Raw genomic sequence first — 18611 nt, 5'->3', positions numbered from 1 at the left:
TCCACATGGGGCTTGGAGACCTGGGGATGTGCAGTAAGACCTGTTCCTTTGTGGGGGGAGAGGTCTGGAGGGTCAAGCCCTGCGATCATGCAGGGCATGGAGTGACTGCACTTCCAGAGCGGGAAAGTCTTGGGCATCTGTCTCAGGAAGCGGGAGTGTGAGGATGAGCAGGGGATAATTGGGGGCATCCAGAAGGTGTGCATGGGGGAGAGTGGGGGGAACTTCCCCTCCCCTTCCTTGACTCCGTGAGTTGGGCTGGAACAGGAGGGAACCAGTTCAAGCCTGAGGGGAGCACAGGGGCCCAGCATGTGAATGCTCCAGTGGAAATTAGGCCATGAAGTGCACTTGCCCAGCAAGGTGTCAGTTTCACCAGCCAGTCTGGCCAATGGCTTCTTCCTTCTGCAATGGGCTCCAGCTCCCAGGACAAGACAGGGTCAAGGGCAGGCCTGAATTCTTGAGCTCTGGAATTGTGGGGGATGGGTTGTTCAATGTGGCTTTGTAGGGGAGGCCCTAGCCTCATAGATTCCAAGGCCAGAAAGGACCATTGTGATCATCTAGTCTGATGTACTGTATAACACAGGCCATAGAACTGCTCCCAGATAATTCCTAGAGCAGATCTTCTAGAAAAACATCCAGTCTGGATTTAAAAATTATCATTCATGGAGAATCCACCACAGCTCTTGGTAAGTTGTTCCAATGGTTAATTACCCTCTTTGTTAAAAATGTACACCTTATTTCCGGTCTGAATTGATATAGCTTCAACTTCCAGCCATTGGATTGTGTTATCTCTGCTATATTGAAGAGCTCACTATTAAAGATTTGTTTCCCGTGTAGGTATTTATAGACTATAATCAAGTCACTCCTTAACCTTCTTTTTGTTAAGATAAATAGATTGAGCTCCTTGAGTCTGTCATTCAAAGGCATGCTTTCTAATCCTTTAATCATTCTCATGGCTCTTCTCCAATTTATCAACATCTCTCTTTGATGTGGACACCAGAACTTGTCACAGGATTCTGGTAGAAGTCACACCAGTGGCAAATACAAAGTAAAATAACCTCAGTACTCCTACTTGAGATTCCCCTGTTTATGCATCCCAGAATCACATTAGCTCTTTTGGCCACAGAGTCTCATTGGGAGCTCATGTTCAGCAGATTATCCACCACCTCCCCCAAATCTTTTTCAGAGTCACTACTTTGTAAGATGGAGTCCCCATCCTAGAAGTATGTCCTACATTCCTTGTTCCTAGGTGTATACATTTACAGTTTGACATATTAAAACACATGTTGTTTCCTTGCACCCAGATTACCAAGTGATCCAGATCTCACTTCCTGTTGTGTTCATAATTTACCTCTCCCCCAATTTTTGTGTCATCTGCAAACTTTATCAGTGATGATTTTGGTTTCTTTCAGGTCATTAATAAAAATGTTAAATAGCGTTGGGTCAAGAACCGATCTGTGCAGGACACCACTAGAAACACACCCCACTTGATGATTCCTTGTTCACTATTACATTTTGACACATATCTGCCAGCTTTTAATCCATTTAATGTGTGCCATGTTAATTTTAATCTTTCTAGTTTTTAATCAAAATGTCATGCTGTAGCAAGTCAAATGCCTTACAGAAATCTAAGTATCAGCAGTATTACGTTTATCTACTAAACTTCTAATCTTACCAGAAAAAAAATTGTTAGTTTGACAGGATCTATTTTCCACAAACCCATGTTGAATGGCATTAATTTTATTATCATCCTTTAATTATTTATTTATTAATTTATTAATCAAGTCCCATAGCAGCCACTCCATCATATGGGGATTAGTGTCAGACTGACAGGCCTGTAGTTAGCTGAATCATCCCATTTACCCTTTTAAAATATTGGCACAACATTAACTTTCTTCCAGTCTTCTGGAACTTCCCTGGTGTTCCAAGACTTATTGAAAATCAACATTAACAATCCAGTGAGCTCCTCAGTCAGCTCTTTTAAAACTCTTGGATTCAAGTTATCCAGACCTACTGAGTTACAAATGTCTAACTTAAATAGATGCTGTTTAACATCCTCCAGCAAGAATGTTAAACAGAATGGAAAGAGTGTAATCATATGTCATCTGTTTTTTGCCAAATACAGAACAGAAATATTTATTGAACACTTCTGCCTTTTCTGCATTATTATTGATAATTCCATTTCCATCTAGTTAATGGACCAATACCATTGTTAGAATTCTTTTTGTTCCTATTATACTTTTAAAACTCCCTCTCATTTTCCTTAACTCTATTGGCCATAGATTTTGCCTTAAGTCTTTGCTTCCCTTATCAATTTTCTACAATTCCTAGCTTCTGATTTATATTTGTTACTATCAGCTTCCCGTCTTCTATTTATTATACTTTTTTTTTTTTAATTTTTTATAATTGCTTTCACTTCAAGTTTTTTTTTTTTTTAAACCAATACTGCCTTCTTCCTTAATTGTTGATATATTTTTTTTAGGAGTCTAATAAAGCTTTCTTAAACAATTCCTAATGATCAATCACATTTTTCTGAATAAATTCTTCCTATCAGCAGATTTGGCTCATAATTGTTTTCAGCTTTGTCAGCGTGGCCCTTTTTGAAGCACCAGCTATGTATAGCACTGATCTGGACTTTATTCTGCCTACATGTTATAAATGTGATCAAGTCCTGATCACTTGTACCTAAGTTACCATTAATTTTAGTTCAGTGATCAGTTCTTCTCTGTCAAGGTCTGTTATAGCATTCCCCAGTGTTAGCTGCAGTGTTTTTTGAGTTAGGAAATTGTTGTCTATAATATTAGAAATTCCAAGAACGTTTTAGTCCTGACAGCATGAGACCTCCAGCATATGTTACTTAAATTAAAGTCCCTTGTTATGCAGCTTTTTTCCCTTTCTATCCTAGATAAGTGCAGAGGAGCCAGTTTTCATGTGATTAGCAGACACCAACTAATAGCCTGCCTTGTGCTGGATCTGTGTGGTTGGGCTGTTCCCTGTGGTGCTGGTGGGGGGATGTGGAATGGGTCCCTCTTCACTAACCTGTGCCTCTCTCACTGCTCTCACAGGCCCTGCAATTGGTTTCTCTTCTCTGACGTTCTCAAGAGGCTGAAGCTTTCCTCCCGCATATTCCAGGCTCGCTTCCCACACTTTGAAATTGCTACCCTGCCCAAGGTGGAGTTCCAGCGTCAGGTGTCCTCGAGCCAGCTGCTGGCCCAGGAGGAGGTGCCGGAGAGCCCCGAGCCGCTCCCCCAGGGCCCTGCAGAGACAGTGGAGCTGGTGCGTTACGAGCCAGAGCTACTGCAGCTCCTGGGCTCAGCAGTGGAGTTCCAGGCCTGGAGCAGCTGACGGGGGCTGGAGCTCTCCCCGCATTGGACTGCGTCATGAGGCAATAATATGGACTGATGGGAAGCAGCCTTTTCAATGCCAGCAGCGGGGCCTGGAGTCTTTGGCTGTTTTATTCTCTCCTCGCGGCCCCTGAACTCCGACTGGGGAGAGACTCCACTTGTCTCCAAGGACTTCCCAGGGTCCCTTTCTGATGAGCAGCAGCAGATGCAGCTCTCTGCAGGTCCCCTTCTAGATCAGCTGGGAAGCTCGGACCTGCCCCACTGGGCTACCTTAGCTGGGCCCTCCTGGCTGTAGGACCATGGGCTCTGAAGTGAGGGGCAGTGGATGCTTCTGCCCTGCCCCGCCCCATAGAACCGCGCCTCTCTCTCAAGCTGCCCTCCCCCCAATGTCTTCCATAGTATTTATTTAATTAGTATTTAATTTGTAATGTTTCTTTTGTTTCTGCTGAGTCTGTATCACTGTGATTATTTGAGCCCCGGGCTGTGGTGAAGAGGGCTTCTTCTGGCCCCTCTCCCAGGATGCGCCTGGAGGACACTGCTCTCCCATGAGCAGCTAGCTGTCCAGTGACCGAACCGCTGCGGCCTGGCAGGAAAGGGACCAGCTCTCACAACAGTCCCCAGGTTAAATTCTAGGGCCTGTGGGCAGTCCCCTCCCTCACCGCCTTCTGCTGGGGCAATCCCCTTCCCAAAAGCAAGTCCAGCTGAGAGCTGTTCTCTAGCCCAGGGTTCAGTCTCCCCCAGGTGCTTGCCTGGCTGTCTCATGCATTTCACTTACATTGCTTGTTTCTGGATTCTTCTGGGCCACTTTGAAGAGGCAGCTGCAGCCTGAGAGCCACTCCAAAGCTACAGCCAGGGACTCCAGCTGCCTCCCATCCTCATGGGCTCCTGCTGCTGCCAGAGGGCCATCCTCCTTGACGCAGTGTCTGCATGCAGACAGGCCCCTTCCTCCATCCCTGCCCGTGCTCCTTTCTTCTGTTCAGAGGAGCAGTTCTACTGCAGAGAGCTGGCCTCAGGGGGCAAGTGTCTGCCCCTGGCAGGAGCAGAGAGTAGGGCTGCACTGCTGTGTAGATGGTACAGTTTTATTGTACAGGTGCTAACAAGGATGCTGAGGACTGGACAATCTGTTTCCTAGCTCTCCCCTGTCCTGCCCTGCAGTGGGAGTGTTGGGTGGTTTTTTCTTTGTGTTGTGTTTCGTCCCAGCCGGGGCAGTTGTAGCCTCCCCCGACCACCACCTGTCTGCCTCCCCCTCCCTGGGACCAGACAGCTCCTTTTTTAAGCTGAGGGTTATTGCCTTTGGGTGTGTATTCTGGCTGCTCTTTCTGATTTCTGTTTTATTATAAACAACCGGCTGTGGTGTCAAAAAACACTTATGTACAGAAAAACCTGCATCAGGCCGTCTGCCTCCTGGCTCTTCTATCGCTGTGTGTGTCGTGTCCCGTTACTGGTGGCGGCGGGGGAAGCACTGTTCTTGGGATGAGAACTCCTGTGCTTGCAGTGTGGGGAGAGAGAAATGACCCTGGGCTCTGCGCAGTGCTCAGTGAGCTGCTGTTCCCTGCTGTCTGTACTGTGAGATCCACTGCTACGGCCCCTTGTTACAGCTGAGTAAGAGCCCAGCCCTGCACCCTTGCTTGCCTGAGGGTAGCATCCTCCTCCAGTGTACTTGCCTAGAGCCTTATATCCACCAGGCAGGGGATCAGGTGGGGCAAGTGACAGTAGAGTGCCACCTCTACCACTCTGCCCCTGTAGCCCAAACTGCTTTAGTGCAGCCTGCTCCAGTGTGCCCTAGCCTTCTGCTCCTTTCCGTGCAAGCAGAGGGGAACCTTCTATGCTTATAGCTGCTGCTACTCGTTGCAGCAACCGTGCACAGAGATGACACAAAAAGGCAAGGCTTGTCTCTCGCTCACTCAGCGTTTATAAATCTTCAGCTGTGCTTCAGCCTAGCTCCACGGAGGAGCTGTTACTCCCAAGGCCAGAGTAGTACTGGCCTTGGAGCCTAGGCCTGGCCTCTCAATGTGTGTAATCACGTCAGCACATGTGTACAGAAGCTGCTGGGCACCTGCTCCTAGACCAGGGCAGCAGTAGGGAGTAGCATAAGAAGGAACTTCCAACAGGGGTTTGAAGGCCCAGGAATAGAGCTCCACCCCCAGGACCTTGGCCCAGGCATGTCTACTCCCCAGGGCCTAATGAACAGTGGTGGCAGGGGAAAGAACTGAGCCCAGGCTGTGGTGGGGAGCAGGGGCAATGGAATGATACGGGCAAGATAGGCCTTTTCTCCTGTCCCAGCCTGTGTATTCATGTGGGAGGGCCCAGTAGGTGGAGCATGCTGATCAGGGAGTTTCACACACATACCCTTTTCCCAGGTATAGATGATGATATTGGGGGGAGCCAGGGCATGAGTCAGGCCAGGTGCTGTACCACTCCTAGCAGCTCCTTGGGATGCTGTAAGCAGAGAGTCTGGTGCCGGGGCATTGCACATAGTCTCCTAGCTGCACCTTGAAGGAAAGGTCCATAGGGCTGTGCTACAGCCCCACCTCCAGCAAGCTTGGAAAACAACCCTGAGAGTTCCAAGGGGCAGGGGCAGCTGGGGGGGAGGGGTGTTGGGGGGGCAGTCCTTATGAACAGAAGAGGGAAGGGATGTGTGCATACTGCCCATGCCATCCCCTCAAGAGGCCATGGGGAAGCTGGCAGGTGGGGCCTTGGCACCCCATTGCAAGCACCACCCAGAGATCTAGACAGAGAGCAGGCTGGGTGCCAGGGCCCTTCCCAGGGCTTACTGCAATGGACCGAGCTGCTGGGAGCAGAGTACACCAGCACAGCCACTCCCACGGAGGGGGCAGGTGTCACTCTGTGGTGTGTGTGTGGGGCCAGTGGATGTACAGTTTGGGGTGTGGGTGGGGGAGAGGCTCTTCCAAAGCCAGTTTGCCATGTTGCATGGCACAGGGGCTGAACAGTGCTGGGCAAGCAGGCCCACCCCTGCCGCATGATCGATAGGACCCGCAGCCCACTTGCTATGGGTAATGGAAGGGTTAAATGCCCCTTGGTTGGGAGTGTGGTGGGGATGCTCAGGGCTGGGGAAGGGCACTAGCAGTTGGGGGTGAGGGGGGGGGCTTGTCTCAGGGCAGGGGAATAGGGCATGTGAACGTGAAACACCATGAAGCTAGTGTGAGTGGGAGCCTGAACCTGCTCTTTCCTGGCTCTCTCGGCCCCTTGCAATGCCTTCTGGGGGGCAGGGGCAGTAGGTGTCCAGGCATGGGCTCCTGATTGGCACAGAGGCCAGGCCCCAGCCTGCTGCTCTCGCTCCAAGCAGACATCCAACCAGCGCCCCCTTGGTGCAGTTTCAGCCAGTCCCATGGCCCAGGTTACATATGGGGCTGCTCTATTCGAGCTGCCTGGTCATGGGTCCCAGTGGACGCCACCAGGCTCCTCAGGGGCTGCTGCTATTCAGCATTGCTCTGTGACCGCTGCCACAAAGGGGCCATAAAGCCGGCATTGCAGGCGAGGTCCCCCAGCTCAGTGTGCTGGGGGTGTTGGGGCATAAGAGGTGGCCTAGGGCATCCCTTTTCACCAGCCCCCACCCCGGCAAGGCCCATAGGCCACGGCACCCAGGCCACGAGTTAGGGTAGGAGCCAGGCCGGCTGTAGCCTGTGCTAGGGCCAGAACAGGTCGCAGAAGCTCTGCAATTAGAGCAGTGCAAGCAGCACCTCTGGCTCCCTACAGTAGCACTAGTGCAGGGGCCCAGCTGAATTCCCTCCCTCCTGGATAATGGGGAGCAGCTCCCATTCCAGCAGCTGTACTCGGGGCCAGGCCCAGCCGCTAGCTCGGCCCCTTGGCTCAAGCCAGAACACTGCATATTGGGGCCTGGCATCTCCACAGATGGCAACTCCTGGGTAAGATGCCTTGCCACAGCCCACCGCCAGTCTGGTGCAAAATGTCTCTTTAATGGGTGAGGGCAAGAAGCAAATGCCATGCGGCCTGCAAGGCTCCCCTGGCCCCAGCAGCCCCTAGCCCTAAGTTGGATCCTGTCAGTCCAGGGAACTGAGCTTTCCCAGCATCCTTTGCCTCTATTGGAGCCCAGGGTGCATCCGCGCTCTTCACACCACGTCCCAGCATTCCTCCTTGATGTCACCACTGCCTAGAGACAGCAGCGCTGCAGGGGCTGGGGCAGAGCTGGGCTTTGCCAGGAGCTGAGCCATCTGCTCACCAGGGAACGTTGCCTCCGAGCTGATGGCTAATTCCAGTTCCACCACGGGTGTCAAGCCCACCTTTGGGCGGCTGAGTTGGGTGCAGCTGTCAGTGCCTCCTGCTGGCAGGGCTGCTGTTGCTTTGCTATCCTGGGAGCTGCTTAGAGCTGGTGGCTGGAGTTCCTGGACCTTTGCACGGCCAGCCAGGCTCTCCTGCTGTGACGCCTGTGTTGTCAGCACGCCAGCGAGCGTGGCAGGATCACTTGAAAGCAGGCTCGGGAGCGGGCGATCCAGCATAGCCAGGCAGCTGCCGCTGGCCTCCATTGTCCCAATGATGGTGGCAACAACAGTGCCTGGCTGGCCAGTCAGAGCCATTGGCTGGAGCAGGCTAGTCAAGGAGTGCTGCGGGGCAGCAGGCAGGAGGGGGCCTGCTGCTGAGATACTGCTGCCCGGGCCTGGCAGTGGCTTGGGGAACCCATTCATGGGGAACCCAGGCTGGAGCGGGAGCCTGTCCGGAGCAGGGGTGCTGCTTGGAAAAGGAGAACTGGCAGCGTTTCCCAGGGCCAGCACTGTGGTGAGTGGGATGGGCTGGAGAGTCAGGGGTCCCAGCCCCAAGCGACCGGGTAGGAGCGGGGAGCTGGGGAAGGAGAATGGAAAATGGTCACATGCTGGAGTGAATGTGCAGACTGGGCCCCGCCAACCACTGTAGGTGGGGGATGGGAAACCTGCCCCCCTCCTCCCCAGCCAGGCCTCCACTGCACCCCATGTCGCCCCTCTGCTCACAGCTGGGGCACCAGCCCCAGTGCTTGTGACCCTAAGCTGGAGCCTATGTGCCCAAGACCCTGTAGTGCCTGCCTCTACTGGCACTGAAGTGTTGGCATTCTGATTGTCACCCATGCACTATATCCCCCCTGCCCTGCTCTGCCCTGGCTCACTCAGCCTCAGGTCCCCCCAAACTGCCTCTCACTGTGTCCCCCCATCGGGCCTCCTACCACCTCCCCATCCTGCCCTGCAGCGCAGCTCTCCTGCCATGCCTCACTAGAGCCCCCCCTTTGGCTTCCATGCCGCTCTGCCCCTGCACTGTCCCACCAACTGGGCTCCCTGTGACCCTGTTCCTGAGCCGCTCAACCCCTCAGCAGCATTGGTCTCCTCCAGCCCCATCATCTGGACTAATCACCAGCCCTCCTTCCACAACCTGCCTGCCCTGCACCCTTGCTCTGGGTCCAGCCAACTTCTCCAGAGAGCTGGCAGCCTGGCCACGGAGGGTACTACTGTCTGGGTGCATGATGGCAACCATGGCCCTGTGCCCTGGCTGGATCCCAACTCCCCTTGCCCAATGCTGCTCTCAGGAAAGCTGGAGGGTCCTGCCTGCAGTGGCCATGGCACCTTCGCCTTGCTGAACACAAGCTGCCACTGTGAGGGGCTGCCCTGGGGCAAACACCCACTCCAGGGCCAGGCCCAGCCCTGGCCTGAAGGCTGGTCTGCTCCACTCAAGGCAGCGTCAATGCCAATGGTGGGCAAGGCCAGAGGGTCCATGCAGCCCCCCACGCCTGTGGCTGGCACTGCATCCACAAGGGGCTGTGTTGGGGGGAGACGGGCTGGGGCACAGCTAGCATTCCTCAGCCCTGCATGTTGCAGAACTGGCCCTTCCTCCAGGCACTTACCCCATGGCCTGGGAGGGTGGCTTGCTGGCCCCTTGCTGCACTTTGGGGGCAGGACATGGTGCAGCTGCGGACTCCCGAGGCTGGGTCGCTGGTGCAGTCTCCCTCTTGCTGCGAGTGGGGGACATGGCCCTCTGGAGGGGGGAGCTCTGGGAAGAGGGCCTGGTGGCTGAGCGGCTGGCTCTGGGGTTCACATTGCCCACTGCTTCCCCCTCATCCTCAATCACCACCAGGTCCTTGGGCATCTCCTTGAACTGATATACCAGCCGCTGCCCTTCCACCTTGGCCAGAATGCCACGCTGGTAATAGTACCTGGGGGAGACACCATCGCAGCATGAGACCGAGATTTCCCCATCCCCCAGTGCCACAACCCCCCCCCCACCTCCTCCAGTGCCAATACCCGCCTCTCACCGCTCCCCTGCATCCCCACCCTGGCCCCTGCACAGCCCCCCTTACCCCATCAGTGCTGCACTCTCCCACACAGATTCCCCCCACGCTGTATCCCCCCCACCGCTCCCCTCTTGCCACCAGCCCTGCAACCAACCCCCAGCTGGAGGGCCCTACCGCAGTGCCCGGCCCATGGTTTCGTAGTTCATGCTGGGTTTGTTCTTTTGCTTTCCCCACAGCCTGGACACTGCCTTGGAGTCCACCAGCTTGAAGATGCCCCTGTCTCGCTGGGTCCATTTGATGTACTTTGGACAGGTGTTCCTGTCCTGGAGCAGCGCCAGCAGGAACTCCCACAGGTAGAGGGCATTACCTGGGGGGGGGGGCATGGCGGGCGTGAGGGGCTGACAGTGCACAGCCCTGGGAAGGGGCATACCAGACCCTCCTCTCCTCTGAACTGCCCCCTGTGCTGAGGAGCCCAGCGCAGCCCCTGTTGTTCTAAGGGCAAGGAGTCAGGGCCTTACTGAGTCCCGTGAGCCAGCCCAGTGCCCCATGCACCACCCCATCGCTAGCCAGAGTGCCCTTCCTCTGCAGCAATAACGAACTAGGCCTTAGGTCCACAGCCCAGGCAGAGTGGAGAGCTGTTAATCAGTGCGCTGGGGGTGCAGGCCACTCCCAGCTGACATGCTCCAGAGTCTCAGCTCTCCTTCACAACGGGCTCTAGCCCTCCTGGCTGCAAGGAAAACGTCACTGTGTGTAAGGCACAGACAGGAGGGACGTGTCTGCCAAGACCAGCTAAGCAGCTCAGAGCTGCAGGCGAGCGCAGGGGAGACTGCTGGGAAATCCTCTCAGTATCAGCACTGTTGCTGTTCAAGCACCAAAGAGGAGGCGGAGAGGCCTGGATATAGCTGCACAGAACGTCATCGCCTGGGCAGACATGGGCAGAGGGCAGAGCAGTCTCCTGGCCCAGGGAGCCTGGACTGGTCTAGGGACGTTAGCAGAGCCAGCAAGTTCGCCCAGCAGCCCCTGACAGAGAGCGAGTCACCATTATCCACAGCAACACTGGGCTGCTCCCGTCCCACTAGGCCTCCCCTCATGGGCTGGAGGCTAGAGCTTTCCCAGGCTGCCATCCCTGCTGTGTGCAGTTTGTCCTGCTGTCAAGGGAAAGGCTCTGCCGGGGCTGGGGAGCTGCCTGGGCTACATTCAGAGAGTCCAAGGTGAGAAGGGCCCAGTGTGATCAACTAGTCTGTCCCCTGCACCCCACAGGCCAGAGAGCTGCCCCACAGGAATCCCTAGGTGGTGAGGAAGGGCGCTCTGCTGCAGCTGCCGGGCTAGTGGTGGGCCAGGCCGTATGGGCCAGGCTCCCCCCTCCCCGAGGCAGACTGGCCAGGGGGCCCAGCCAGGCGGGAAGCATCTCCCGTTCGCTCAGCAGCCTCTGGCTGATGATTTGCCCCATTGGGCGCTGAGCCAAGCATGTCTGCTCCCTGTCAAGCTACAGGAGCTGTTTGCTGTGGCCCTGCCCGACCAGGCATCTCCTAGCCTGCCCCCCCTCCATGGCCCGCCGTGCTGCTCACTACCTTTGCCGTCCTTGCTCTTCCTGCAGATTGGAAAGCCAGGGGCGGTGGTGATGGGGGAAAGGCAGCGGGGGGGCTTCGGCTTGCGACCTGCAAGAGGAAGACAGGGGAAAGGAAGAGCACTGCCCCAACCCTCTTACCACCCAACCTGCCTCTCCATGGGTCTCCCCAGGCCATCTGTATTCTCACAGCAGGCGCTGGACCTCCTGCCCCTGCAGCATCCTCTGGGTGGGGCCTGGGCACTGCACCTCCCCTGGATTCACTTCAGAGAGCAGCTTCCCTCTGTCAGTGACTGTCAGGCTGTGGATACGTTTGTCTGTCTCTCCATGGACACACGCTGGGACTGTGCTGTGTGCACGGCCCAGAATCACTGCCCTCCCCACTGAAATGTAGCGGCCGTCCGCTGCGGTAAGACTGCCGCTGTTCAAGATCAGGACAGCGTGCGATCACCACAGCAGGGTTGCTGTCTTCCCAGCACAGTTCTGCACAGCACTACACCCACCTCCAGTGTGTCAGTGCCAGGGGAGGGAGGGGTGACGGGCCAGCACTGTAGGGTTGGGTCTCAACAGTCACACAGCCAGTGATGGAGACTGGCTCCGCACAGAGGGCTGGCCATGCTGCTGGGCTCAGACCAGAGCAGCTAGTGGGAGTGATATTGTCTCCACACCCTGGTGCACAGTACTGGGCAGGGGCGGTGGGCTGGGGGCGGGGCCAGCACTGGCCATGGGACAGGGTTGGGGAAGATACAAGATAATGGTGTCTCTGACCCATAGTGGCGGAGAGGCAGGAGGACAGCTGGTTTGGCCAGTGTGCGGGGAGCTGCAGTGCAGGGAGTGGCGATGGAGATGGGACGCCCGGGGCTTGCTGGGCAGGGCCCTGGGTCAGGGTTAAGGCTGGTAGCTGAGACTCGCGGGGATGCGGCAGGTGCATGCCAACGAGGAGGCTGGCTCTGCGCCAGGCGCTCCCCGCCAACAGAACAGGACATGTCACTGGCCCGAGGAGCCCTGCAAGGAGAGGAGGGCACAGCACGCGCAGGATTTAGGGGACGCGGTTACCTTTCCTCCTGGGCTGCTTCCCTGTCTGCTCCCTGGTGGACCCAGCCATGGGATTCTCCTCGTCTCCAGACCTGTGCAGGCCGCTGGCTTCCCCTGGGCCCAGGGGGCAGGCCCCTCTGTCCAGGGAAACCCTAGTGCCGCCAACTACAAGGGATACAATGGGAGGGAAGCCTGGCTGAACATGGGGCACCAGATCAGCATCACGCCCCCAGGACCCTCACTCAGGCTGTGCCATGCCAGCAACTCCCCTGCCTACCAAGATGCAGCCACCCTGAAAGAAGGCCTCTAACCTACACATAGACCCTATCTAGGTGTGAGCACCCTCCAACCCTTCTACCCCGCCCACGGGAGGGGAGAGCCACCTCGCCCTGATGCTCGAGAGACCCCCTGTGAGAGGGGAAGGCCCCCAGCCACCACCCTGTGAGAGGGCAGGGGCCCTTGTACTGCCTGTGAGAGGGGAGGGCCCCCAGTTGCTCCTCCCCATGAGAGGGGAAGGGCTCTTGTCCTGCCTTGTGAGAGGGGAGGGCCCCCAGCTCTGTCCCCACCACAACCTAAGAGGGGAGAGCCACTGCCCAGCAAAGGCGACTCACGCAGGCGCATCTCATCCAAGATGTTGTTGGGTGACTCCACCCAGAGCAGGCCCTCGCCAGCTGCAATGGGGGGTAACGGCTGCTCAGCGTCACCTGCAGAGAAACAGCCTGTGTCAGCTCCCCCCCCCCACTTCAGGGGGGAACGGGACCACCCTGGGGCACCCACCTGCTGCCAGGCTTTCCAAAGAGCCCAGCCCCCAGCAGCACCTATTGTTTCCGTTGGGATGATGGAGCCGTTCCCCCTCTCGGTGCAGGCTCCATGCAGACTCTGGCAGGCAGTGCTACACAAGGTTTCCTTGACCCCATCAAGGCAGGAGCCATGTCACTGCCCTGCCAGTGGAGATGGTGGTGCATAAACATGCAGCTTGCTAGCTGCAGCATCATATGCAGGGCTGGAGCTAGACTGGCTCTGCACACCAGGGGAGAGCCCTGAGCTCAGCTCTGCTGGGTCTCAGCAAAGGCCTAGCTTTTGGAGTCTTAGGGGATCTGCAATGGATGAAACACCCTCCTCCCCCTTACTCCCGTGTGACCCACCTGGCACTGTGACACTGTCCCCGACAACCTGCGGCTCGTGCTTGTCCAGCAGCCCATCTGCCATGATGCCACTGGGCACCTCATCCAATTCCAGCCCCGAATACACACACAGCAGGTCTGTGCAGGGAAACTGCTCCTCCAGTGAGGCAGGAAAGGCTAGTGGGTCATCGAGCTGCAGGGGGACAGACATACATCATAGAAAGTGCAGCTTGAGACCATCCCCCAGCATGCTTAGCACCTCCCCCCCCCCAAGATCTCAGGGCCAGCCAGTGTGATGGGATGCCTCAGGTGCAACCTGGAACTGTGGGACCGCTGTGCCCCCTTAACTCTCCAGCCTGGGCTGTCTCTCCCAATGCTTTGCTAGTGACAAGCAGCAAACCTCTCCAGGTGCTGTTATCATTCAGCACAACAGCAGAGGGAGCCCCACGCCCAGCTGGATTGCACGAATGCTCCCTGAGCCACTCACGAATCACACAGAGAAAGGCACCAGCAAATTCCCCCCAGCACCCCAGCCTTGCACCCCAGAGCTGTACCATCTTGCCCTGGTCAAAAGCCTGATCAGTGCAAATTTATTACCCGGTCTGCCCCTCCCTCAGTGTGGAGAGGTCATGCACCAGCCTTTGTAACCTGAGCTGAGATTTCCCAAGCACTTCAACCAAACCAAACTGTTTTAGGTAAAATATAAACCAGATTTATTAACTACGGAAAGATAGATTTTAAGTGATTATAAGTGGTATGCATAAGAGGTCAGAGATAGTTACCAATGAAAATAAAAGATAAGCACACAATCTAAATCTTAAACCTTATTACACTAGGCAGTATTTGGATCAAGCAATTTTCTCATCCCACTGGATGTTACAGTTCTTAATACACAGGCCTCCCTTAAACCTGGACCAGTCTCCTCAGTTAAAGTTTTTTGTCTTCTCAGCATTCCTGTTGCTTCCAGCATAGGTGGGGGAGGAGAAAGACCAAGGCATGCCGCCGCTGTTCCCTAATTTTATCCTCAGTCCATGTGCCTAGAAGACTTGCGCGGACATGTCCTGGTGGGCTTTGCTGAGTCACTGGGCTGGGCAATCCCCAGGGTGTGGTCTTGTGCAACTGAGTCATAGAGTTGAGCAGTCCCCATTGTGTGGTGCTTGGGCAGCCCTCATTGAATTGTAAATCCCTTGATTACACTCCCTTGCTGATTAATGGTAGTTAAGCACCCTCCTGGGAGGGGGTCCTGTGTATGTCACTAGCAAACTTACAACACATTTCAGTAACAACCGTACAGCAAAATCTCATAGCTTCATACACACTAACGAGAGATATTTGGACAGAACAACGGGTTTCAGCAGATCATGACCTTTCCTAGGATATCTTACATGGCATGCTTTGTACAAAACATATCACAGTTACATGACAGTGGTTAATATGAGGGTTCCAGGGTTTTGCTTTGAGGTACAGAGTGCGACACCCATACGTTCCAAACACGCCTCTCCAGGGGCAGGCGGCCCTCCCTGAAACACATCGCACTCCATGCAACAGACAGTCATTCTCTGGGTTGGAAGGAGGGACAAGGAACCCCAAGCCGCTGCACAGCTCCCACCCCTCAGCAGCTCTGCTGCCTGGCTGCACAGAACCCCCACCCTCACCTCTGCGTGCATGGCTGGGCTGTGTAGCTATCATGGCAGCCCTACCCCACAGTAAGGCACCCCACAAACTCCTAGCAATGCCTAACTGGGGACAAATTCCAGACTGCCAGCGCATTGATTGGCTGCTGCATGACACGCTCCTGTTGGGTCACTGCGAGAGCAGTCCTGACCCTTTCCAGAGATGCAGGAACAGGGCCTGCTCTGGCACCCAGTAGCACTGCTCTGAATGCAGAGTAAGGGCCTCACAGGCTGGCTGGCCACACCACAGCTGAGAGCAGAAACTGGCCAGAGCAAGGAAGATGTGGGTACATGCCACTGGAGGGCAGCACTGTGTCTCCTAAAGAAGCATCCTGGAACAGGGGCTGCAGAGTTGCAGCCAACCACTGGTGGAGAGTGCAGTGCTCCCTCCTGCTACGCCTGGCTCAGTCTGAGTCTGTCTGCAGCTCCCAGCCCCTTGGCTCCAGCCCTGCAGCAGCTGTCAGCCCCCAGGAGTGCTTGGCCTGCTTCCCCCACCTCCCCTCCCCATATACCATAGCTGGGTCTCTGCTGTAACAGGCGACACCCGATTGCCTGCCCAGCCCAGGTGGCTTACACCTGCCTAGCTGTGTTGGTCCCAGTATATTAGAGAGACAAGCTTGGCTCTCTCACCAACAGAAGTTGGTCCAATAAAGGATATGAACTCCCACACCTTGTCTCTCTAATAGCATTGCCATCACTGTGTAAATGTATCTTCCTACTCTTCCAGATGTTTAAAACATGAGAAAATGATTCTCTGGCTTTGTCAGTTCTTGCCTTCACTCATTTAATGGCCTGGCCATTAGCAGATATTGTACTTACAAGTTAACCAAAGTCATCAACTCTTTCATACCCTTCTCCATCAGTCATACATGTGTCAATATCATCAGCATTCTCTGCTATCCCCATAATCTTGGTCTCCTGCATACTGATACAAATACTGATTGGCAGCTTTTACATTTATGCTCATAAAGAGTCTTTGTGTTCCATCCACATTAGTATCCATATGACTATGTCATCTGCAAACTCTAGGATCCACAGTTTATCTCCTGTCTCTCCATCACTCATCTCATTACAAAGTCTAAGACAATGCAGAAGAGAAGTGGAGACAGTACACCGCCTTGCCTTACATCAATAACAATTTTAAACCGTTCCGTGTCTCCACCACGCAGACTCGTCATACAAAGCTTTTATCAATTTGCAATTTTTGCTGGAATTCCATAGTGTCTTGGGATCTTCCAGAGGGCTTTTCTGTGGACACTGTCAAATGATTTTGTGAAATCAATGAAGTAAAAACCTTCTTCTGCTGGTATTTTAAGCTCCCCTGGAGGTGAAAACCAGATCCGAACACAACCTTTCAGATCAAAATCCAGCCTGTTCATTCCTGCGTACTTTGTCAACAGCAGTTTTCATCCTATTCAAAATTATCATGCAAAACACTTTTCCAGGTACAGGGAGAAATGTCACCCTGCTCCATTTATCAGAAAAAGGCTGGGTCCCCTTTTAAGGGATTTTTACAGGTGACACCTCTTCTCCTATCTTTAGGACAGGTCTCCTTTTCCCAACCCATGCTATACAGCCTGCACATGTAATTCACCATGACTTCCTTTCCAGCACTTAACATTTCACCATGTATCTTACCACAGGTTGGGGTTTTACCCCTCTTCAGTTGACTTATGGCCTTACTTGTTTTCTCAAAAGCAATTACTCCTAATGAGATGGGTAAGTCCACTGTTTCTTCACAACTCGCAATGTGTATTAGTGGTTCTGGCTGACTGAGCACAGCCTGGACATGAAACGCTCGGTCCTTCCTCTGTGGTTAAAATCCTCTCATCTCGGGCTTCACAAAGCTACAACAGTTTGGGAACAGTTGTTCAGATATTAGGAATCCCCTCTCTTGTACAATTCCTCATCTTCTCTTACTTTGGTAGCCATCCACTCTCTTGTCTCTTCTGGATGATCTATCAACTTCCTCATCTTTGTCTTGCTGTATAGTTTTGCTGCAGAATAGCTCTTTTACTGCTAGCTTGTTCACGCTGAACTCTTCTTTAATTCTTTCCTAAAGCCTCCATGTATTTGGTTGGAGCCATTCTTCTGTCTTAGATTTTCTCACTCCTGCCCACAAGGCCCATAGGGAGAAAAATAAATGCGCCCCTGAGCCAAGAGAAAGGGTTCTGGGATGCTTAGAACTCCAGCGGGGACAAGTTATTGTACAAATACCCATTCCCTGCCAAACACTACCCCCTGGCACTAAGGCAAGATCCCGCCATAGGACTCAGCCCCAGAGCACCCAAGCACCAAGCTCAGAGTCAAACTCAGCTGGCTGATTCCCACTGGACTCTCAAGGGGGAACCCTGGCCCTCATTTCCCCTGCTAACAGCACCAGCGGGGTTAGGGTTTGATCAAACGACCTCCCCTGGCAGGGATTTAGGACTGGCTCCCCCTTGCACATTTCATAGCATCCTCCTGCCCCCAGACGGACACACCAGTGAGGCTAGTCCCCACTGCAGACAGCATAGGAATGGGAGTGGAGCGCATGCATCCACCCCTGGACCCTACCTGGTGTATCTCCTCCAAGCTGCTGCTGGCAAATTCAAGCCCCAGATCAGTGGGGTGGGCAGCTAGCGACATGGCCCAGCATCAGAGACAGGCACCAGCAGGAAAGATGGAGGGAGCAGTGGTGCCTTTGCCCTGGGGGAGCCGGTGTGACAGGACTCCAGGTGTCCTCAGCTTCATAGGGATTGCAGGGAAAGGCTGCCCCGCACAGCTGGCCCAGCCCAGGGATCTGGATGAGGGATCCCTTCGGCTACGGCCGCATGCTGAGCAATGTCACCACAGGCCAGGGCCTGCTAGAGAGAGAAAGAGACGTTATTGCTCTGCTGTGCGGGAGCCAGCCAGAGGGAGCAGCTTGTCAGCTCCCCAGGGCTCCTCATGCCACAGTCCCCAGGCCCCACTCCCCCACACGTTCCCCACCCCTATATTCCCCAGGCCTCCCCCACCCTCACACACTCCTTGTCCCCACACTCCCGAGGCCCCACTCCCGCACATGCTCCCTGCCATCCCCAGGCCTCCCCCACCCCCGCACACTCCCTCCCCCACACTCCCCAGGCACCACTCCTGCTATCCCTAGGCCTCCCCCACCCCCCCACACTCCCTGCTCCCACACTCCCCAGGCCCCAGGGCCCTGCACACTCCCCACCCATGTATTCCCCAGCCCCCCCCCCTCACACATTCCCTACCCCCACACTCCCCAGGCCCCATTCCCTCACATGCTCCCTGCCCCCATATTCCCCAGGCATCCCCCATCCCTGCACACTCCCTGCCTCCACACTCCCCCGGCCCCACTCCCCCACACACTCCCTGCCCCCGCATTCCCCAGACCTCCCCCTTCCTGCCATCCCCAGGCCTCCACCTCCCCCACACACGCCCCACCCCTGCAATTCCCAGGCCTCTCCCTTCCCGCCATCCCCAAGCCCCACTCCCCCACATGTGCCCCGACCCTGCAATTCCCAGGCCTAGGATTGCCAACTCTGACTGAAGCTATTCCAGGAGAAATTTCCCCCCAACATGACATAATGTCATTTCTTAAAATCTCCCGGATTGCTTTCAATAGTCACCAGGAGATCAATGCCAATTCCGGGA

At 54.9% G+C, this 18611-nt stretch overlaps 2 protein-coding genes across 2 annotated transcripts in view; one reads left to right on the top strand and one right to left on the bottom strand.

The window, feature by feature from the left end:
- The window catches only part of BCORL1 (BCL6 corepressor like 1), a 42014-nt gene extending 37300 nt beyond the window's left edge, over nucleotides 1–4714 (top strand). Inside the window, exon 14 of the mRNA XM_065410453.1 lies at nucleotides 3063–4714. Coding sequence (XP_065266525.1) covers nucleotides 3063–3342 — 280 coding nt within the window. The 3' untranslated portion in view covers nucleotides 3343–4714. The remainder of the gene's footprint in view (nucleotides 1–3062) is intronic.
- Nucleotides 4715–7273: 2559 nt separating this feature from the next.
- Nucleotides 7274–17600, bottom strand: ELF4 (E74 like ETS transcription factor 4). Its single transcript, XM_065411217.1, has 8 exons — nucleotides 17529–17600; nucleotides 13321–13492; nucleotides 12787–12879; nucleotides 12197–12340; nucleotides 11145–11231; nucleotides 9748–9940; nucleotides 9187–9495; nucleotides 7274–8159 (listed from the first exon to the last, which is right to left on the bottom strand). Exons 1-8 carry the CDS (start codon nucleotides 17598–17600, stop codon nucleotides 7433–7435), a joined length of 1797 nt encoding a protein of 598 aa, XP_065267289.1. The 3' UTR covers nucleotides 7274–7432.
- Between the last annotated feature and the right edge of the window lie 1011 nt (nucleotides 17601–18611).

Source organism: Emys orbicularis, chromosome 9 (genome assembly GCF_028017835.1).
Source record: "Emys orbicularis isolate rEmyOrb1 chromosome 9, rEmyOrb1.hap1, whole genome shotgun sequence".
NCBI classification, from domain to species: Eukaryota; Metazoa; Chordata; order Testudines; family Emydidae; genus Emys; species Emys orbicularis.
The sequence above is the reverse complement of the archived record's forward strand: the minus strand, read 5'-3'. Positions and strand labels throughout refer to the sequence as shown.

What these genes read in the sequence shown, in the direction of transcription:
- ELF4 (XM_065411217.1), bottom strand. Translation starts at nt 17,600, where the DNA reads ATGTCGCTAGCTGCCCACCCCACTGATCTGGGGCTTGAATTTGCCAGC. An exon ending in GCTTGGAGGAGATACACCAG is followed by an intron (nt 13,493 to 17,528) that starts GTAGGGTCCAGG and finishes GTCCCCCTGCAG; the next exon opens with CTCGATGACCCACTAGCCTT. An exon ending in GGACAGTGTCACAGTGCCAG is followed by an intron (nt 12,880 to 13,320) that starts GTGGGTCACACG and finishes GTTTCTCTGCAG; the next exon opens with GTGACGCTGAGCAGCCGTTA.